General features: G+C 42.0%; 1 protein-coding gene across 1 annotated transcript in view; it reads right to left on the bottom strand.

The window, feature by feature from the left end:
* Window positions 1-23585, bottom strand: part of TRPC7 (transient receptor potential cation channel subfamily C member 7) — a gene marked incomplete at both ends in the record, with an annotated part of 166493 nt that overhangs the window by 78722 nt on the left and 64186 nt on the right. The window contains one exon of the mRNA XM_080804357.1: window positions 15730-15912. Within this exon, the coding sequence (XP_080660483.1) occupies window positions 15730-15912 (183 nt within the window). The remainder of the gene's footprint in view (window positions 1-15729; window positions 15913-23585) is intronic.

Genomic DNA, 23585 nt, shown 5'->3' with positions numbered 1-23585 from the left:
TGGGTGGGACACCAACATTGGTGTTCTCTAATAGTGCTCTCAAGTGGTTTCACCGTGAAGCTAAGTTTCAGAATTTAGTTTTAGAGAGATCTAACCTTGAATTTGGTCTAGAGAGATGGGATACATCCTTGAGAATTATAATCCCTGCCCTTAGGGTTTATAGGTAAGGGGTTATGGCCTAGATTCTGAAAACTATCCCAGAGATTCTCAACACAGGATGCTTGTGTCCCCACTATTCCCCCAGGGGCATTAGAGAATATCTGGAGACATTTTTGGTTGATACAGCATGGGAGGAGAGTGCTACTGGCATCTCGTGGGTAGAGGCCAGAGATGGTGCTAACTATCCTATAAGGCACAGGATGGTGCCCTCAGCAAAATATTGACTAGATATGTCAGTAGTACTGAGGTTGAGAAATCTTGGTTTAGTCTTTTTGTTTTTAATTTAAAATCAAGGTAATTAATATGTAGTGTAGTATTGGGTTGAGGAGTAGAATTTAGTGATTCATCACTTCCATATAATCCTCAGTGCTCATTCCATCAAGTGCCCTCCTTAATGCCCATCCCCATTTAGTCCATCCCCCCCACCCACTTCACCTCCAGCAACCCTCAGTTCGTTCTCTGTATTTAAGAGTGTCTTATTGTTTGCCTCTGTCTGTTTTTATCTTATTTTATTTTTCCTTCCCTTCCCCTATGTTCACATGTTTTGTTTCTTAAGCTCCACATATGAGTGAAATAATATATTTGTGTTTCTCTGACTGACTTATTTTGCTTAGCATAATACTTTCTAGTTCCATCCATGTCATTGAAGATGGCAAGATTTCATTCTTTTTGATCACTGCATAATATCCGTGTGTGTGTGTGTGTGTGTGTGTAATATCTTCTTTATCCATTCATTAGTTGATGGACATTTTGGCACTTTCCATAATTTGGCTATTGTTGGTAGTGCTGCTGTGAGCATTGGGGTGCATGTGCCCCTTCAAATCATCACTTTTGTATCCTTTGGGTAAATACCTAGTAGTACAATTGCTGGGTTGTAGGGTAGTTCTACTTTTAACTTTTTGAGGAACCTCCATACTGTTCTCCAGAGTAACTGCACCAGTTTGCAATCCCACCAAAAGTGGAAAAGGGTTCCCTTTTTCCACATCCTCATCAACATCTGTTATTTCTTGAGTTGTTAAATTTAGCCATTCTGACAGTTGTGAGGTGGTACCATTGTGGCTTTGATTTCTTTTTCTCTGGTGCTGAGTGATGCTGTGTATCTCCTCATATGTCTGTTAGTCATTTGGGTGTCTTCTTTAGAAAAGTGTCTGTACCTATTTTCTGCCCGTTTCTTAAACTGGATTATTTGGTTTTGGAGGGTTGAGTTTGATAAGTTCTTTATAGATTTTGGATGCCAACCCTATTGAATATGTCATTTTCACATACATTTTCCCCTTCTCTTGGTTGCTTTTTAGTTTTGTTGTGTTTCCTTTGCTGTGCAGAAGCTTTTTTATCTTGATGAAATCCCAATAGTTCATTTTTGCTTTTGTTTCTTCTCTTGCCTCCGGAGGTGTGTCTAGAAAGAAGTTGCTAAGGCTGAGGTTAAAGAGGTTGCTGCCTGTGTTCTCTTCTAGGATTTTGAAGGTTTCCTGTCTCTCACTTAGGTCTCTCATCCATTTTGAATTTATTTTGTGTATGGTGGAAGAAAGTGGTCCAGTTTCATTCTTCTGCATGTCGCTGTCCAGTTTTCCCAATGCTGTTTGTTGAAGAAACTATCTTTTTTCCATTGGATAGTCTTCCCTGTTGTGTTGAAAATTAGTTGACCATTCAGTTGTGGGTCCATTTCTGGGTTCTGTATTCTGTTCCATCGGTCTGTGTGTCTGTTTTGCCATTATCATATTCTATTGACGATTACAGCTTTGTAAGACAGTTTAAGGATCCAGAATTGTGATTCCTCCTACTCTGCTTTTCTTTTTCAACATTATTTTGGCTATTCAGGTTTTTTCTGTCTCCATACAAGTTTTAGAATTGTTTCTTCAGGTTCTGTGAAAAATGCTGGTGTTATTTTTATTGGGATTGCATTGGATGTGTAGAGAGCTTTGGGTAGTATAGACATTTTAACAATATTTATTCTTCCAATTCATGAGCATGGACTGTTTTTCCATTTCTTTGTGTCTTCTTCACTTTCTTTCATATAATTCACTTTCTTTCTTATAATTTCATAAGAAATTATGGTTTTCGGTGTATAGATCTTTTATCTCTGGTTAGGTTTATTCCTAGGTATCTTAGGTGTTTTTGGTGCCATTGTAAATGGGATTGATGCCTTGATATTTGTCTTTCTTTTGCTTTTATTGTTGGTATATAGAAGTGCAACAGATTTCTGTACGTTGGTTTCATATCCTCTGACTTTGCTGAATTCACGTGTCAATTCTAGCAATTTTGATGGAGTCTTTCTGGTTTTCTACATAGAGTACCGTCATCTACAAAGAGTGAAAGTTTTACTTCTTCCTTGCCTTTTTGGATGTCTTTTATTTTTTTCCATTGTCTGATTGCTAGACTAGGACTTCCAGTACTATGTTGAACAATAATGGTTGGGAGTGGACATCCCTGTCATACTCCTGCACTCAAGGGAAAAGCTCTCAGTTTTTCCCCATTGCGAATGATATTAGCTGTGGATCCTTCATTTATGGCCTTTATGATGTTAAGGTAAGTTCCTTCTATCCCTACTTTCTTGAGGGTTTTTATCAACAAAGGATGCTGTATTTTCTCAGATGCTTTTTTGTATCTATTGAGAGTTTCATATGGTTCTTATCCTTTCTTTTATTAATGTGGTGTATCATGTTGATTGATTTGCAGATATTGAACCACCCTTGCAGCCCAGGAATAAATTCCACTTAATTGTGGTGAATAATCCTTTTAAAGTACTGTTGGATTCAATTAGCTAATATCTTGTTGAGAATTTTTGTGCTCATGTTCATCAGGAATATTGGTCTATAATTCTTCATTTTAGTGGGGTCTTTGTCTGATTTTGAAATCAAGGTAGTGGTGGTCTCATAGAATGCATTTGGAAGTTTTCTTCAATTTTTAATTTTTGAAAGTTTCAGAAGAACAGGTATTAATTCTTTTTTAAATGTTTGGTAGAATTCTGCTGGGAAACCATGTGGCCCTGGACTCTTGTTTCTTGGGAGAATTTTGATTGTTGATTCAGTTTCTTTTCTGTTTGTGGGTCTGTTCAGATTTTCTATTTATTCCCGTTTCAGTTTCCAGTTTTTAGGAATTTATCCATTTTTTCAAGATTGCCCAATTTGTTGGCATGTAATTGCTCATAATATTCTCTTATAATTGTATTTCTCTATTGTTGATGATCTCTTTTCTTTCATTCATGATTTTATTTATTTGAGTCATTTCTCTTTTTTCTTGAGAAATCTGGCTACAGGTTTATCAATCTTGTTAATTCTTTCAAAGAACCATCTCCTAGTTTCATGATCTGTGATACATTTTTTTCGATTTCTATGTCATTTATTTCTGAAAAATCTTAATTATTTCCCTTCTTCTACTGATTTTAGGCTTTGTTGTTCTTTTTCCAGTTCTTTTAGACTTAAGGTTAAACTGTGTATTTGAGACTTTTCTTGCTTCTTGAGGGAGACTTGTATTGCCCTATACTTCCCTCTGTGACTACCTTTGGTGCATCCCTAAAGTTTTGGACTGGACTGTTGTGTTTTAATTCTCATTTGCTTCTGTGTATTTTTTTTTATTTCTTTTTTAATTTTCTGGTTAAGCCATTCATTCTTTAGTAGGATGTTCTGTAACTTCCATGTATTTATGGTTTTTCCAAATTTTTTCTTATGGTTGACTTCAAGTTTCATAGTGTCATGACCTGAAAATATGCATGGTTATGATCTCAGTCTTTTTGTACTGGTTGAGACCTGATTTTTGACTCAGTATGTGATCTGTTTTGGTGAATGTTTCATGTGCATTCAGAAAGAATGTGTATTCTTCTGCTTTAGGATGAAATGCTCTGAATATATCTGTTAAATCCATCTGGTCCAGTGTGTCATTCAAAGTCATTGTTTCCTTGTTGCTTTTCTGATTAGATGATCTGTCCATTGTTGTGAGTGGGGTCTTAAAGCCCCTACTATTACTGTATTATTATCAATGAGTTTTTTAACCTTGTTGTTAATTGATTTATAGATTTGGCTACTCCCATGTTGGGGACATATTTACAATTGTTAGATCTTGTTGGATAAAGCCACCCTTTATTTTGATATAGTGCCCTTCTTCATCTCTTATTAATCTTTGGTTTAAAATCTAGTTTGTGTGAAATAAGTGTGGCTATTCCAACTATCTTTCAATGTCCATAAGCATGATAGATGGTTCTCCACCCCTTCACTTTCAATCTGGTGGTGTTTTTGGCTCCAAAATGAGTTTCTTGTGAGCAGGATATTGATGGGCCTCAGTTTTTTGTCCATTCTGATACCCTGACTTGATTGTAGCATTGAGTCCATTTATATTCAGAATAATTATTGATAGCTATGAATTTACTGCCGTTATATTACATGTAAAGTTGCTCTTGTCTCTGTTGCTGTCTAGTTTTTGTTGCTTTTGGACTCTCTTTCCTGCTTAAAGGAAAGGAGATTCTCATTCCCCTTTAGTGTTTTTTGCAGAGCTGGTTTAGTATTCATGTACTCATTTAGTTTTTGCTTGTCTTGGAAACTTTCTCTCTCCTATTTTGAATGACAGCTTTGATGGATAAAGTATTCTTGGCTGCATACTTTTTACATTCAGCATGTTGAATATATCATGCCGCTCTCTTCTGGCCTGCCATATTTCTGTGAACAGGTCTGCTGCAACCTTATGTGCCCACTCTTGTAGGTTAAGGACCTTTTATCCCTAGCTCTTCTCAAAACTCTCTCTTTATCTTTGTATTTTTCAAGGTTCACTGTGGTAAGTTTTGGTGTTGACCTGTTTTTGTTGAATTTGAAGGGAGTTCTCAGTGCCTCTTGGACTTGAATTCCCATTTCTTTCCTCAGATTAGGGAAGTTGTCAGCTATAATTTGTTCAAATAAACCTTCTGCCCCCCTCCCCGCCCCATGTTCTTCTGGGACTCCTATGGTATGGATATTATTGCTCTTTGTGGAATCACTAAATTCCCTAAGTCTTTATTCGTGATCTGTCTTTCCCTCTTCTTTTTCACCTTCATTATTTTCCATAATTTTGTCTTCTATATCATCTATTGGATCCTCTGCTTCTTCCACCTCATTGTGATTACATCTAGTTGGTTTTGCATCTCAGTTACAGCATTTTTTATTTTGGCCTAGTTTTTAGGTCTTTTATCTTTGAAGCCAGGGTTTCTCTGGTATCTTGTATGCTTATTTCAAGTCCAGTTAGTATTCTTATGACTCTTGTTCTAAATTCTTATTCAGATATATTGCTTATATCTATTTTGAGCAAATCCCTGGCTATGATTTATTCTCCATGTTTCTTTCTGGGAGAATTCCTCCTTCTTGTCATCATGTCTAGGTTTCTGTCTTTTGTGCATCAAGAAAGCTTGTTCTGTTTCCTGGTCCTGAGAGTAATACTATATTAAGAAGGGGTCGTACACTGACCAGGGCTTGGTGCTTCCGGAGGTGTTTCTAGTGTATGCTCTGTGCACTCTGCTGTTGTGTTTTGGTTGCTCTTTCCCGCAGGTCAGCCCTCTGCATAGTTCCTCCTTGCTTAGGGAGTTGTGTTCCTCCTTGCTTGGGGAGGTGTCCCCACTTGCCCTGGGGAGTGTTTGGAACTTAAACTAGATGTGCTTTGATTTGTTTAAGCTAAGCCTGATTAAAAAATTTTTTTAAAAGGCCCTGATCCAAGAAAAGAGAAAAGGAAAAGAAAGGAACAAAAAAACAAGCAAACAAACAAAAATGATTAGCCTGATTCCAAAGAATAAGAAAGAAAGAAGAAAAAAGGAAGGAAAGAAAAAGAAAAAGAAGTCTAATCCAAAAAAAACAAGAAAAGGAAACAAGCAAACCAACCAACAAACAAAAAAGTATAAGCCTGATACCAAAGAAAAGAAAAAAAAGAGAGAGAGCGAGAGCGAGCCTGGTCCTATTCCACCAGAACTGAAGCTGACTCTTTGGAGCACTCTTTGATCAGCAGACCTGGTACACGCGTTGGGGGCTGTCTTCTGGGGCAGAGGTCTTCTGGGGAAGAGGCCTGCTGAATTGGCTAACAGTCATACCTGCCCTTGTAAAGATGCCCCTGCCAGGCAGAGGGGTGGGGTTTGGTTTAAATGACTCCAGGCTTCACTGGAGGTGCTGTGTTTCTGAAATCTGATTATTCTGGTGGTGGGGGTGGAAGATGGCATCACCCCATCCTCTTATCTCCAGGGAGGAGGAACTCACGGCCACTGCTGTTCAGGAGGCCCTCACAGAAAAACAGTCTCCTCTCCTATGTCCCAGGCTTTCATCAGATCCCTGCCATCACCCTGTCTGTGCCTGGATGTTGACATGCCTGGTGCTACAGTTCTTCCGTGTTTGTCTCTGGCTGGTGGCTGGGATTCAAAACTCCAAATCTTAAAGGGCTTGGCAAGGTGTGGACCTACTCCCCTTCCCCAGAGAAGAGCCTTGAAGTGCTGTGCCTGACCCCATTCTGTCCCAGGAAATCAGTCACATGGTGTGGGGCCCAGGCATGGTGGCTGGAGTCTGTTTTGACACAGTGAAAAGCTGTGACCAGGTTATCTGCCCTCTGAGCGCCTTTCGGACCCCTGCTCCTAAATGGCTGCTAGATGGCTCCAGGTGGGTCTTTTGTTCTTGGAGAGGCAAAATACCCTCTTCTAAATGTACTCCAGGAAGGGGAGCGATCTCTCCCAGTGCAACCCAGGAACCCCACACCGCAGTGCCTTGTGTGCTCCGCTCTCTCTCTGACTCTCTCCCTCTCTCCCTGACTTCACTCTGTGAAAACGTTTCCCTCCCCTTTGTGGTTCTGTGGCTTTTCTCCTCTGGTTCATGGCTCCGAACCTCAGATCTACCATGTAATTTCCCTTCAATTGTGTAGGTTGTTTTCTTAATCCTCAGATCTATTTCCTGCTTGTTCAAAATGATTTGATGTTGATCTAACTGTGTTCGAGGGATGAGGCAAGGTCAGAGTCCTGCTATTAGTCTGCCATCTTAACTCCTCCCTCAATCCTGTTTAGTCTTAAGGATAGGTCTGCTTCTAAGGCAAACATGGCAAACAGCTTCCTTTAGCTCATATTTATTATGCATATACCATATTCTAGCTGCATTATGTGTGTTAAGAAACACTGATTATTGCTTATTAGGTATTATCTGCGTTCATTATAGAGATAAGGAAACTGAGGCCCAGGAATGAAATAATTTATCTGAAGTCGCGTATCTAGTAGGGGAAGGACTTAGGACTTGAACTTGCACAGTCAGGCTTCTAGATGAAATATACTGCTGCCCAACAGGTTCTCTTTTTCCTCTGAGAGTTTTTCCCCAGGCAGTTAAGTGGTCCATACATACTTGGATTAATCCTTCTTAAGATTTGCTGCTTGAGAAAAACAAAATTTCCTTTTCCCATAGCCCATCTGAGCTGAGAGATTAATGGACATTGATAATTATTGTGCTGTGTCGTTAGGCTAGGGCTACAAAGTGCTGAGAGGAATCCCCAAAGAGGTTGCTGATGGATGCTTTCGACACCAATGGATTCCAACAGCGTTTGGCAGCTACCGGGCATTCTGGGGCACGGTTTGGGGTAGTGCCTGACCGGCCAGACTGTGTTTGTGACAACTCTGATCTTCTTAACTCAGAGCATCTGGTAAAATGATGCCTCAGCAGGAAAACACAGTGGGAGAATGTCTGCTTAGAGCATGTGAGTGTCTGAATGGACTCTCATATGTCCTCTAGAAAGCCCTGATGTCCCTAGGTCCCCTTTGCTCACTGTCCCTGTGCTCTGTGCAGAGAGAAGAAGTGAAACAGAACCACAGCAGAGGTCATCTTCCCTCCATCCTTCTAGTGTCCCTCCCCGTGGTCACTGCATTTGGGTGAGGGGTTTCAGCCAGCTGTGCATCTATTGCTGGGTCTCATTGTGTCTTTTAACACAGATTTCAGCCAGCAGGCTCTTGGGCATCAGGGTCCCCCTTATCTGGGAGGCTACTGCAGGCCAGCAGGCTCAGCAGCTTAATGAAAGCCACATACTTAGTGACTGGAGAATTTGAGCAGGCCGGCACTCAACTGTAACACTGTATTGAGACCCAACACGTTCTATTTTCTTCTCCTGGGAATTTTTCCAGGTAGAAAAGTGGGTCCATTTGCAGCATGGCTGTAAAATGTGCACAAGGTGGTGATTTTTGGAAGAAAGAAGCAAAGGAACTTCTGTTGGGTTTAGAGGTCCTGGCCCAGCTTTACAGAGTGGTGATGTGAGTGGAATCCTTCCTGTCCCCAGCTCACCCCACCCTACTTGGCATTATTCTCTGAGAGGAACTTATGCGTACGTTTTGTGCATTTCTGAGCCCTATGTCTATGAAAAAATCTCGAAATGAAGTTGACAGCTTGGAATTGAGGTTCATGAAGGACATTGATTTAGTGTGTTATTTATTTATTTATTTATTTATTTTGGTAGAGATTTTCTACTTTTTTTAAGAACACTGACTATTCGCAAAGAATTTACCGTCTTCCCTCTTGGCTGGGCTGTTGGCTCTACTGTTCAGTTGTCTGTTCATCTCCCATGGGATTTTTCTCTAATTTTTTTCACTTTTTTCAGGCTGCCTTCTACCTCAGAGGGTGATTCTGCTTCCTATTTATAGAGAGCTTGAGGCTGTTAGTATGAATTCCTTCAACTTTTATCCTTTGGAAGTCATTTGTGCTATTTGCCAAATTGCTTCATTTTTCTCTCCTTTTAACATATGGCAGGGTTATACATCCCGGGTTCCCTCATGGTATTGTGGGTGGTGTGACTAATTGTCGACCGTGAGTTGTAAGTGGAAATAATGTGTGTCACTTCTAGGTGGAAGCATTTCCTTGCTAGTGTGGGACTCTCCATCGCTGGAGTTCCCTTTGACAGGGTGGGGCCACTGGAGAGAGTAGCTGTCCTATCAGCCTGAGTTTCTGAGTGAATTCTGTTCCAAGATGGAAATAGGATGAGCAATAAATAAGCCTTCTCTCTCTGAAAGTCATTATAACTTTGGCTTTGCTTGTCAACTGAGCTTAATGATGCCTTTCTTTATTAATATCATGTCCCTTTTGCCCAACAGTTATGCTGCATCTATACCCACCCTGTTTGCCTTCTAGCCTTTCTCCTCATATTTACAACTGCTTCTCATTAAAGTTTTCCAGTGGCTTCCTCTTATTCTTGAAAAAAAGAATGAGAACAAAATTCTTTAGCATGCTTAATGAGCCTCTGCATGGTCTGGTCCCTGCCTGCTTCTTTACATTCATCCCACACCCCACTCTTTTCCCTGTGCCTTCCAACTCAGCCACATTCACCTTCTTTCAGTTCCTCTTATATGCTATGTTTTCTCTTACCACAGGGCCTTTGAATTTGCTTTGAACGTGTTCCCTCCTTTAGAAATGTCCTCCCCATATCTGGTTAACTTTTATTCTTTAGCTCTCAGAGCAACTATGACTTCCTCAGAGAAGCCTTCATTGACTTCCCTGATTAGGTGCCATCTGACTTTAGAAGTTATAATATCATGGTTTTCTCTTTTATAACACTTACTTCAAATCCAACATCACAATTTATTGGTGTGGTATGTTGATTATAATCTGTCTCTCCCTTGATGACTGATATCCTGTCCTTTATTCAGCACCGTGTCCCTAGTAATTAGCTTGGCATGCTTTGTTGGCACTCACTGAAAGCTTGTTGAAGGCATGAGTGAGGATATAGGTCCATACTGTCCAGTGTGGTACCCACTGCCCATGACCGGCTTTGCTATTTGAACTAATTCATTTTAAAAATACTAAGAATTCAGTTCCATAATTACCTTAGCCACATTTCCAGTGCTGGCTAGCCATGCATAAGAAGCTAGCACCTACTGTGTTAGACAGCAGAAAATAGAACATTTGCATCATCACAGAAAATTCCCTGGGATAGTGCTGCCAGGATAAAGTCCAAGTGGCTATGTAATGAAATGCCCTCAAGGATTGGGTTCTGAGAAGCTTTTCAGTCTGCTCCTTTCCCACAGTGATACGGCCATGGGGAGACACTTACCTCTAAACATAGACCATAGACCTCTAAACATAGCCCCATCCATGCCACTCTCCCTCAGGTATCTGCAACTCTCAGCTTTCACCTCCATCTGCCTAAATTGTCCTTCCTTACTTCTCTGCTAAACTGACATCCCATCTGGCACCTCTCATCCTTTTAGCCCTGTCTCAAGCATTTCTGGGCTTCTGGGAAACTTTTCCTGGGGTCCCGTGGGCTGAGCTGGTCACTGCTTCCTCTGGCCTCCACGCTGCCCCTTCCTGTTTCTGTTTGTCCTGCTCAGACAAGATTGTATTGGTTGTTCACACTTCTCTCTCCTTTGTTCTCTTGTTCTTTCTCCTTTGCTAGATGAACCCCTCAAGGGTGAAGCCTGGGTCTTGATCTCCTCAGTCTCCCCCGTGCTCAGCATAGAGTTGGTGGTGTGGTGGACACAGTGAGTGTTTATTAAATGATGCCTAAGTAAGTGAATGAAAATCATAGGGAGTATTATTTCCTTAGTACAATGGTATGGAAAAAAGGGAACTGTCTTAGTAGGGTTAGTGAGGGCCCCCCCTTTAACTCCTTGTCCCTCTCTTTGTCCTGTCCCAGGGCTTTATTTCATTTGAGACTAGCTTTCTGAGCTAGGAATCACCCCGGAGCTTGACGGAGTCAGGAAAGTGCAGCTCTCAGAGTCTGGCAGACTCAGCAAAGTGAAACTGCTCCCATAGGAGAGTGGGGAGTCTCATCAGTTGGGAGGAAAGATGGCCAGTGCCATGCTTAGGTTCCACAAACCAAGCCACAGGCCAGGACACCAGACAGCGGGGGGCCACCTGCAAGTCTGAAAGTGACTACTGTGACCTCTACTTTGCTCAGCTAGTGAGGTGCAGAGGCTGCTGCTGCTACAGTCATAGCATCCTTGTCCCCACTTTACCTACCACCTGATGGCTCTTTGAGAATAGGACTCTATAGGCCAATCAGTGTCTACAGAGCTCACAGGCAGTGGCTGAAACAACATGTCAGATTGAACCACCCCCTAACTGGTGATACTGCCTGGTAATAGACATGCTCTCTACAGTGGGACCAATGTAATTTTGGACAAAATATTCATGTGTTTTCCTTTTTAAAAAAATAATATATCTTTGCTTAGTTATGTCCAAAGAACCTCCATCTCCTCTCTAGGTAGAGGTAAGGCTTCTGTTGTGCAAAATTGGACCTTCTGGGTCCCTTTGTCCCATTCTCCTGTGACATTTGAACTTGAATGACACATGTCTACAAAGTTCTTTCAGTGAATAGGAGGTTTATATGATCCCCATCTAGGCAGAACTGGAGTCAGGAAAAAGCAAGGGATAATGCAGGGGAAAGGAAGATAATATCCCTGTGAGCCTAGAGATGAAGAAGGGATCAAGAGGAGAGAGAGGGAGAGGTGAGAGTAAAGGGTTCAGATGTGTGTCTTCAGTTAATCAAGTTGAAGAGAGCACCAGTGATTGAGTCTGGATCTCTGTGACCAGCTGCTCAGCAATGACCACATGCTAGACACTGGGCTCCCTTTATGGCTGCACCCTGGGTCCAGCTGAGCCTAAATGGATTTCGAGACTGGTTGGGTCTTCCCTGTTGGTGGAGCTGGAAGTTCCCTAAGCATTTATTTAGAGTTGATATGCAGAGGGAGAAGAGTGCCTTTAAGAAGATAGTAGGCATGGTTCTGTGGGGCCAGAGATAGCTAGAAGTGGAGAAGGCAGCAAGATGTCTGCCAGTTCCATTGGCCCTGAAGAATACCAAGGCATATATATGGCAGGCGGTGGGCCAAAGTTGGAGGGATTGGTTTCTTTATCCATGAGGCCTAAGTGGAGTTACTTCTGAGATTATGTGTGACTCAGCCTGGGGAGAGAAGCCTCCTTGCTTCTTCATAAGGCAAGCTTGGCTTCCAAAGGGACCATAACCTATTAAGTCTGGTATGGACTGAGATGAGTGACAGAAATGTGTTAAGTAACATGAACATGGGGTCTAAGCTGTTGTAGTGTGTGTAGTGTACTGCTTCATTCATACCCACAGGCTGATGGGCCCAATGCTATTTGAGGCACACTTACTTTATCCCATTTGATTCTTATCATAATCCTATGAAATAGATATTATTATCCATACTTAATAAACCAAATGAGACACGGAGAGGCTAAGTGACTTGCTCAGGTGACTCCATTAATAAGTGGTTGGGCCGAGATTAACCTCGAAGGGCACCTTCTGAGCCACTTTTCCAAAACTGTCTTCCAAACACAACGATTAACATTTCATATAACAAGTATGTGTGGGTTTTTGGAGAGGCCGAGTTACTTTCTTAAAACAGAAGTCATGGAGAAAAACCATATCCTCCCAAGGCCTTTTGTCTTTTCTGGAAGGATTTTAGGCTATAATGATAATGTCCTTACCCAAGGGGAAGTTTCTAACATTTTCTAGGGAGAAGACAAAGGACAAGCTGGGAATATCTCTGGAAATAGAAAGACCCCCTACCCGGTTCCAAGGAAGGGGGACATCATTGCATGATAGCAATGATGCTTCCCTGTGGAACTCCACAGAACTTTATAGTTTGCAGAGCATTTCCTCTCATACCATCCTATTTGAAGGTCCACAGGAAGTGGGAGCAGAAGCTCATATGCCCATTTTGGAATGGAAGGAAGGAAGGATGAGACTTAGAGACCTTCAGAGACTTGTCCAAAACCACGTGGCTAGTAAGTGAAAGAATCATGCTAAAAATCTGGTTTTGTGACACCTACTTCATGATTCTTTTCTGTTTACCAGGTGGTCCCTTGTGCAATGGTGGGACAATTGTCTTGATCTCATAGAGGCTGACATTATGACTGAGCCAGCCAGAGGATCAGACATTAGTGTGGTGCCTGAAAAGAGGCAGACATTTAGGTGAGGGACACGATCCAGGGCTCATTATCAGCCACAGGGCGGCACCCACTTCATTTAGATCTGTGCGTTTCATAGCTCAAAGAGGCTGATTTGACATTAGAGTTTCCATGGATATATCTACATGGAAAACGAGTTTCATCAGTGTTCCATGAGAAAGAGTTGTGTGGTCAAGTAATACATATTGTACTCTTTTTCTTTTAATTAGAGTAGCAAATTAAAGCTCTATAATGTCTTTAAACAAAGAAATCTTTTTGACTCTACTTAACTCAGGATCTCCCAATTTATTAACATAACACCATTTTTAAAGATTTTACTTAGTAGCAGCCCATGAAACTGCCAAGAACAATTAGTTTGCTTTAATGACTGAATTAGTATTTGATTTGATAACATGTGGGCAGAGGCTTAGGAATTTTTTTATGGTTCTGTATTCTAGCCTTAAAGCTATTATATATATCAGGTATAAAGGGAATAAAGGTATATATATATATATATATATATATATATATATACCTTTATATATAAAGGTATAACGGGAATGTATTTATAAAGAGGCTTTGATGCTAGTCATTTCATAACTCAAAGACCTAGGGTTAGATTGTGCCCATGGAAGCATGCTAAAGTTCATAAATTAAAAATGAAATCTCATTATAATATTAATGTGTCTTTTTAATATTAGGTATTTTCACTATAATTCATGATAGAATAAATGTCAAGGAAAGCTCTGTGTCTGTCCGCTGTTACATAATGGTGCACATGGTTTGAGAGAATTTCCCCATTGGAGGTGTTTCAAATGAGCAAGGCTGACTTTTTAGGCAGGTGGTTTATCATCTTCCCACCCACAAACTGCTGTGGACACTTGACATTCATGATGCATATTTCCTGAGGCCTTTATGACTCCTGATTGGCAAATACCACTAAATAATTTCCCTCATGAAGCCTTTTTTATTGTGCCCTGAACCATCCTGTTCATGGCGTACTTCTCTTTTTCTTCTCATTCATCACCAGGGAAGTTTTGTACTCAGTAGTTGACAACAAGGGGAACACGTAGCTCTGAGGTAGCGGCCAGACTTCTGGACTAGCTGACTGATCTACCCTCACTGATGTTGTTGCTAGAGGTTTGGATTTATGTTTCAGAAAAATGGTGACCGCTTGCATTTAATGGGTCGTAGCAATTGCTCATAAATAGCCAAATGGCAAATATAAATCTGCAGATGCCAAGCATCTCCTGTTCTTTGGGTTTTCAGGGACATCTTCACTTCCACCCTGTGCTCCTTCCCTGTGCTGGGAGCGGGGAAGGAAGGAAGGAAGGAAGCAAGCAAGCAAGCAAATGCTTGTGATTCTGGAAACTCAAGCTCATCGTTACCACTGCTAAGACCTTCCGTAGCAGGGTTTGAGTGAACTCCAAGGCCGTGGGTATCTTCAGCAGCTTCTGGACTAGAATACTGTGCTTTGATGAAAAGCCTCATTGAGCTCTTGGGATTGGTGAAAAAATGAGAATTTTCCTGACCCCAGAAAATAAGGTTGTACTTGAAGCTATAGCCTGCTTCTTCTCTTTTCATAGCCCTGTGCTTTTGAATGGTAATTGAAGGCCACATTTCCTACGATTTGTCCACTTTACCTTTGGGACCCAGAGTCTTTGAACAAAGCTATTTTTCCTAGATTTTTTTTAGTATTATTATTAAAAGTAAGAGAGACAGGAAGATTTTTTCATACTTGGAAGCTCTAACTAGATGATTTGCACAGATGCATGTGGTTTGTTGAAAGATGGTTCCGACTCCATACAAATTAACGTAAGCAAGAAAAGTGCCCAGAGGTCAGTTTGGGGGCATTGAAAATACCCCAGTATTGACCCTGTGAAATAGCTGGGAAAAAATAAAAACCCTTGAAGGCTGAGCACCCATTTTGCATATATGCAAAGCACAATGATAATGAAACACACAGATCTTTGGAGCGCTGCAGTTTTCATCAGGATGGATGACATCATCTAATGTCAGAGCAGATTCTAAAGAATCCAGAGTCCATCCAGAGTGGAAGCATAATTGACTTTTGCTGCTTAGGACTTCAGTCTGACCACCCACTGTGGGCCTGAGGGCTACTCAGTGCTTGTGGCCATTAAAGACACCTTGAGGTTGACTGAGGAGGTGGGACAAGCTTACTCCTTTGAAAAGTCTCCTTGAGCTTCCTACTAAGTACTTGCATAAGCCTTTGGAATGAAATTCCTCTTAAGGCTCCCAGAACCCTGGCTCCCACAAAGCCTCCACGCTAAACATTTCTACACAGCAAGTCCCTACACATACAGATCTCAATCAGTGCTATTGACAGACCAGAGTGATTCATTTTCTTGGGAAAACTGGGGAATTGGCCTCCTAGCTGATGTCAGGTCACATTGTCCCTGCCAGTCGTTTGGAGGCTGAAAATCTCCTCTGTTGTTTTCCAGGCTCAAAGCCTGCTCATGGAATTACAGTCCTGCTACCTTTCCCTTGGTGGGCTGAGGAGTGAAGGGAGGGGGTCTCTGAGAGGAGCTCTGAGCAGTCCTGCAAGGCTGGCCAATCTCTGTCTAGAGAGCAGTCGGGAGATTGGTGTTTTCACGGTCACTTCATGGGAATATAAAATACACCTGGGCACAAAGCTAGGCCAACAGTCCCGTAAGGCGGGAAGGCCTGGAGATGTGGGGAAGCTTACCTTCTTGACTTCATATTTAATGGCGAGTTTGATGCGGCTCAGGCTTGGACGGTGGTGGTCGGACCAGACTTGGAAGTTCACATCGCCATTTAAAATCGCTTCCACCTCTTCCGTGTCTCGGCATAGGTCCAGCACGCCCACCACAAAATCCTTGCATTGCATAGATAACTTCCTGTAATCGTTCTGACAGAATAAAGAGAAATCAGGGGTGTGTCACACAGAGCCCCACAGAGCGGCACAGCACAGCAGCGTGGATCAGTAACTGTCCACCAAGTGTGAGCTCACGGAGAGCGCTGGAACCAGAGCTGGGCTGTATCCAGAAGGCACAGCAGCTGAGAGGGGCCTCTTCTCTAAGCCGGGATTGGACAGGGTGGGCTCCTAGGGCTACCTGCTTCAGAGTCACCATGGGTGCACGCTAGAACTGCAGATTCCCAGGGCCCCTCACAGACTGAGTCAGAATTCCTGCCGCTGACACCCAGGATCTGTCCTTTAACCTTGTTCTCTAAGGGATTCTGATGGTTGCTGATACCCATCCTGGCTCTTTCAAAGTAGCACTTCTTTGTGCCCAGTTCTGAGAGAGGGGTGATAAAGAAATGAACTTTGGAGGCTGGAAATAACACTTCACTCATTTACTACCCACTTAGAGTGGTAACTGTTGTACACAGAACGTTTACTGGAAGATATGGCTGATAGACTAAAACTGGAAAAAAAAAATGCACACAGGTGTGCTTTCTTTTTAGGGGCTGGACAATCTGCTTGTAAATTATAAATTTAAAAATCAAATGTAATTTAAAACTAATGGGATCCTTTCTTACCACATACATATCCTTTTGTATGGCAAATTGTGGCTCCTTAAATTACTTGCCAGTTGAGTAAACATCTTTAGACCTTTGTTTTGTTTTGTTAATAAGTTGCCCCTGGGGTCCTCTGTTCTCTTCCCTAGGCATACCTTTCAGAATTATCTTTGAGAGGCTGCAGTTCCTTCCTGAGTGACATGCCAGCTTCTCCCCCCCCACCCCCTGGCAGATTGCTTCAGTTCCAGATAATGATCCAAAATGTTGGACAAAAAAATGTTTTATGTCACCCTCATACCACTACTCCCCAGAAATATTTTCCTCTAGAGGTTTCCTTATTTGTTTCTTAGTTGAAACAAGTCTATTCAGAAAGGACATGAGAGCAAATGTCACTTTTAATGTTAATCAATGTCATCAGCCTTCAGACTGGTAAGTAGTAGTTGGTAAATAGGAATGCAAGTTTGCTTTTCCAGAATTTGGATTCCTGAGTAAATAGGTGGGAACCCGGCAAACTGTAGAAGCTTAGCTATTTTTCTGAATTAAGGATTCTTGTCTCCTTCTAGCACTACCACGTCAAAATATCACTGTGCGTTACAGAAGGAGGGCGGTAAGTGTTTGTTTGCTGGGAGGAGGATCAAGAAAATGTTTTCTGACAAGAATGGCCTTCATTTTCCTATATAATTTAAAAAGAAAAAGGAAAATTCTGGGTTGAAAGAGATGACTGCTCAGCTCGGGCAGACTGTCATGGAGAAGGATTCAGGGAGGATACTTGGAGTCTTCTAGGTTTTGGCACAGAGCTGGGTGATGAGATGAAGAGCTGTATTCTGTGCTCCTCCACCCGTCCTTCCCTCCCTGTGTTTCTTCTCTCCCTCATTACTGAGGGCCTGTTATGTACTAGGCAATGAAAAATTGGCAATGAACAGGGCAGATGTGGTCTCTGAGTTAGTGTGGGGTAGAGGCTACCCACTCTCCGGGTTGTGTAACAGTAATGCTAGGTAAAACTTGCTCAGAACGTATTCCAGCTAAGATATTCTGAGAGCCTTGATGAACCAGGGGTGGGAAACTCAAGGGACTGGGATCAGCAAAAGGGACCTGTTCAACTCTGGCAGTCCTGCTGCTGCAGCTCAGGTGTCCTGAGCGTTTCTGGCCCCTACTCCGCTACCTTTCTTGTCTCTGTCTTGAGAAGGAGTCTCTGAATATTGTCACCTGTTCCTGGTAAGGCAGACACTTCCCCGTTAGTTAGACATGACCTCATCTCTTGGTAGAAACTCCTGCCTAGAGCTGAGTGCATGGATAGATACAGAAAAGAAACGGAAAGGGCTTGACCTAGCCCATGGCCCAAGCTCCCCATGCTAGGAACATCAGATTGTACTGCCCTAGAGCCTCTGCACGTTTCTGCACTCAGCACAGTTCACAACACAAAGTACCATTTTTTTCCCGAGGTTTTAGCTTCCCTGGGCTCTTTCAGCTGACCTGGCCATAAAAAGTTGGGGGGATCCACCAGACGGTGCAGCCAAAGCATGTAGTTTGCTTTTGCCTTCTGCATTAGACAGGCTGGGAGACAACAAACTTGGTGTCTGCAGATGGCTGGAAGAGTCAGAGAAAACTCAGGCCTGCCGGGAAGACAGAGGTGACATGGATAAGGACAGCTGCAGGTGGTGGGGGTGTTCATGGCCAGGCCCAGGCTTACCAGAGAGGACCACAGGTGAATGTCTCTGGGAAATTATGATGATTGTGATTTATTGGTCCAACCCTGAGCTCAGTAAGCCTTCCGGGTCACACTCTTCCAACTTTAGTTGGAGGTAGATGAGACACACACCCAGGAGTTCATAAGGACCCTTTTAAAAATAATTCCATTTTCTGCGCGTTAAAATCTGCCAGTCCCAATGGGTGACAGATGTTCTGCCTGCAGCATCTCACTTAATCCTTAGAAAAATCTCACGATGGAAGGACTGTCAGCATTTCCAACTTAAACATGAGGAAACTGAGACCCAGAGAGAGAGACAAACAGGCTGAATCCACTTTTCCTTCTGTTTGTAACTTTCTCATCTCTGGGTCACTCTTAACTTCCCTGAAGATTTCAGCCCCCATGTCACTGCCACCCTCCCAACATTGCTGTTATCCGTGGTGGTTTCCAGATCCAAGAAGGTGACCCTCCCATTACTCTGCCCTCTCATTTCCTTGACAGAGTCTTTCCCAGCGACCTTCTCAACTCCTAACTCGGCCACTCAGTCTCTTACTTGTTCCTGGGAACCGCAGCTCCTTCGGGACCCCACCTTCAGTTCTTCCCACTCTGACCACTGCCTTTTATATGTTGAGCTCACTCCCTCTGGGACCCCAATCCCAGCAATCCTTGGATTCTCCCAGAGCTACAGGGCTGCTTTGATTATACCTCCCTTTCACTGGTTTTCCTTCCCTTCAGGGGCTCGGCTCCCTCCCTGCAGTGCTTATAATCAGGGGCAATGGTTATAAATCATCCCTGTCCATATCTCTCCTCCTCTTATTTCATCCTTCTTACTGGACAGAAGCCTGACCTTAGTTGAGTCTACCTCTCCACTGCCCTGTTCCTGCCTCTGCAGAGTAAATGTGGCTGCACAAGACACAGCCGTGCTGATCAGGCATGCCATCAACCACCCCCACCTCCAGCGGTCCTCAGTTTTACCCTCCCTCTCTCCTGACAAGTATTGTGTACCTTCTCCTCTCAGTCTTCTGACACCTCCCCTTCCTCCTAATTTTCAACTGAGGACCTTGTCTCCCGTTTTGCTTGAAAAATAGGAATCATCAGAAGAGAAGCACCGCATGCTGACATGCTCACCCTTTGTGCCTTCATGCATTTGCACTCATGGACTACTCCCTCTTCCTGCTGCAGAAGAAATGCTCCTGCTCCTATCTAAGGCTGCCTCCTCTACTTTGGTGTTGGCTATCAGCCCCTTACGCCTACTCAAGCACAGGGCTCCTGAAACCTTCCTTTCTTTCTCCTATTGTCAATCTCTCCCTTTTCCTACTGGCTCAGTATACAAACATGCTGCTATTCTCTCATCTTAAAAAAGAATTTCTCGTAACCCCACTTGTCTCTTCAGTTACAACTACAATTTTCTCTTCCTTTTTATAGCAAAACTCCTCAATTGAGTTGTCTACACTCCTTGTTTCCAGTTGCCCTCCAGGCATTCTTTCTTATCTCATTCAATAAGACTTCCACACCCACATCCACTTTCTCCCCTGAGACTGTTTTTTATCAGGGTCACAAGTGACTTTTATGTTGCCAAATCCAGTGGTTGGTTCTCTAGCCTCATACTACACGACCTATGGAGAGCTTGGATATAGATGATTACTCCCTCCTCTCTGGTACACATTTTTCACTTGGCTTCCAGCCTAATATGCTCTTCTGTGTGTTTTTCTTCCCGAATGACTACTTTTTATATTCTTTCTGGATTTAGTTTCTCTTTGATATCTCAATTTTGGAATGCCCCAAAGATGTGACCTGTCCTTTGAATTCTCCTTTTATCTATTTATACTCATTGCCTTAGTGATCTTATATAAGAGCATTAGATACCGTCCATATGCCGATGACTCCAAAAGTTATGTTTAGCACATCCTTCTCCTGAACTTGACTCAGATATCCACTTGCCAAATTGATATTTCCACTTGAATGCCAAATTGTCATTTCACACTTAACAAAACTAACTCTGGATCTAGTCTTCTCCACCTTAGTTTCCCCCACCTTTTCACTTGCTCAGGACCAAAAAAAAAAAAAAAAATCTGTCCCAGTCTGCTCTAGCCTTTCTCCATATATCAGTTGGAGGGATACTTAGAAGAAGTAGTCAGATCATGGCACTGCCCTGTCAAACCAGCCAGCAGCGTCCCATCCACTCAAAGTAAAAGTGGGGTTGTTATGTCATTCTGTAAGGACATACATGTGTAGCCCCTCCATTTTCCTCCTGATTTTACTTCCTCTGGTTCTCTCCTTTCCTCAGTCTACTCCAGCCACTCTGACTTCCTTGCTGTTTTTCCTTGCTTCCTTGCTATACATTTGGCATGGTCCAGACCTTTGTACTGGCTATTTTCTTTGCTTGGGATGTTCTTTGTCTAGGCTCTAAATGAATAACTTCCACAACTCATTCAAGTCTTTGCTCACATGTCACTTTCTCAGAAGCCTTCCTTGACTATCTCTTTAAAAAATTGTAACCCATGAGAGACTCTGGACCCCGGGAAAAAAAACTGAGGGTTTCAGAGGGGTGGAGGGTGGGGTGGAGGGAGGGGGTAACAGGGTGATACATATTAAAGAGGGCACATGTTGTGATGATCACTGGGTGTTATACTCAACTAATGAATGAATCATTATAACACTACATCAAAAACTAATGATGTACTATACAGTGGTTAACTGAACATAATTAAAAAAATTATAACCCTTCTCCATTTGCCATCACCCTATCCTACTTCTTTTTCCTTCCTAATACTCCTTAAGACTATGTGATATGACATAATATATATTCTACCTATTTATTGTCCATGTCCTCTCCTGGAATGTAAGCTTCTCGAGGGTAGGAAACATTGCTGTTTTGTTACCAAAGAGAGTGTAGAACATGGTTTGGAACATGATAGATGTTCCGTGAATGTTGAGTCAGTCGGAGCAGTTTACTTGTCTAAGATACCTTAGCTACTAAGTGGTTGAGCCAAGATTCAAAACATGTAGATCTGGCTCAAATGCTGCTGTCTTTCCTTTCACTGTGTTGCCTCTTCCCTTCTCTTTAGCACACTGTGAAAACTAGAGGCTTAACTGGGACTGACTGTCATCTAACTTGGGGAAATAAAGGATGGACTGGTATATGGAAATTTGAACACCTAACAGATTCTCCGGTATAGTTAGTGAGTATACAGGTTTTCAAGTCAGGAGGACCTACAGGGTATCATTCTAAGTGAAATAAGTCACACAAAGACAAATTCCATATGATTTCACTCATATGTGGATTTTAAGAATCAGATGAACCCAGGTGAAGGGAAGGAAAAATAAAACAAGATAAAAACAGAGAGGGAGACAAACTAAGGAACTGTTAATTATAGGAAACAAACTGAGGGTGGCTGGAGGTGGGAGGGGGGTAACTGGTTGATGGGCATTAAGGAGGGCACTTGATGTAATTAATGATCACTGGTGTTACATACAACTGATGAATCACTAAATTCTACCTCTGAAACTAATAATATGCTATTAGTTAATTGATTTTGAATAAAAATTGTAAAGAAAAATAAAATCAGGAGGACCTGGAGTTTGAACTTCTATTTTACTACTTGTTAGTTGTGGGAAATGGAACAAACCATATACCTCTTCTGCATCTCAGTTTTAAATCTGTAATAATATACACATCATATAATCACGGGAAGAATCAGTACCAAAGCGATGTAAAATGCTTAGTATAGTTAACAAAGAATAACACAAATAACAAAATAAGTAAACACCCAAATAAATAAAAATTTATATTTAATCCTACAAATGGCAATTTAAATCTTTTTATAGTTGGCATGCAATGTTACTTTAGTTTCAAGTGTACAACATATTGATTCAACACATCTGTGGTTAAGCAATTATTATTATTATTATCACTTTATTTTGACCATTGATTTCAAACTCTTGACCCGTTGCTCTTTGTGGTGGTTAATTGCTGGAGTGAGAACAAGACTGGATCATGGGAAAGAAAACATAAAATACAGGAGAAACCCGTGATTTCTTCTTTCTGTCTCCTTCCAGATCTAATTCATATATCAAAAATATCTCTGGATCTGAATTCACTTTTATCTCTGGTGATCATACCAATGCTGTCCTGGTTAGCACCTCCAGGCACTATCCACAGGTTACCATTCTTGAACTTGATTAAGTCTATAATCTTGCCAGTTCCAAATCAATCTGAATAAATTTGTTCTTCTTGATGAGACTAGGGTTGTGGATAGTGTCAGCATCAGGAATCACCAGATAATAGATTTCTTGTGTGCCCGCAGAGATCTTTCTCATTTTGCACAACTTGCATTTGGTCTCTTCAGGAGTAATCTTATGAACAGTAATGCGATTCTTGGTGCCATAGATGAAGGTTGTCTCCAGCCTTGTCAGTGCTGGTGACTTCCATTAAATCAACAATGTGGTTTATATCCGTGTGGACCTTGCCATCCATCTCAGTGAACTGCTATCTGCAACTCTTCTCTGTGTTCTATTAGGGCATAGTCAAGTCTGTCCTTAAGGAAAATAACAAGGGGGCTTGTGGGCACTGGTCAGTGGACAGAGAGTAAACATCCCAGTCAGTTTGTCCAGTTTCAGCTCTTGGAAGCTACATTGTGTTACAATGCTCTTTGGGACCATGAGCTGTGGCTATGCTGGGCAGGAACCAAGAGGCCCTAGAGTTTTGCATTTTCCAGAATGTCATATTAAGGGAATCCTATATTATGTAACCTTTTGAGACTGCTTCTCTTACTCAGTATGATTGCTTTGAGATTCATCCATGTTGTTGCATGTATCAGTAATCCATTTATTTTTCTTCCACATTCACTGCCTTTACATATCAGTTTGTTAATACATTCACTCAGGGAAGGACATGTGAGTGCTCCTAGTTTTTGGCAGTTATGAATAATGCTTCTACAAACATTCATATACAAATTCTTGTGTGAAGATAAGTTTTAAGTTTTTTTTTTAAGATATTGTTTATTTATTTGACAGACAGAGATCACAAGTAGGCAGAGAGGCAGGCAGAGAGAGAGAAGCAGGCTCCCTGCTGAGCAGAGAGCCTGATGTGGGGCTCGATCCCAGTACCCTGGGATCATGACCTGAGCCGAAGGCAGAGGCTTTAACCCACTGAGCCACCCAGGTGCCCCAAGTTTTAAGTTTTTTAAGGTAGATATCTAGGAATGGGATTGTTGGGTATATGGTAAGTGGTAACTTGGATAAGTTATTCAGTTTTTAGAATGGATACTATTTTACATTACCACCAATGAATTATGGGAGTTCCAGCTCGTCCATATTCTTACCAGAACGTGGTATGGTCAATTTATTTTCTGTGTTGTAGTATCTCATTGTAG

This window comes from Martes martes, assembly GCF_963455335.1.
Source record: "Martes martes genome assembly, chromosome: 5".
NCBI lineage: Eukaryota > Metazoa > Chordata > Mammalia > Carnivora > Mustelidae > Martes > Martes martes.
Note: the sequence above shows the minus strand (reverse complement) of the source record. Positions and strands in the feature narration are given on the sequence as shown.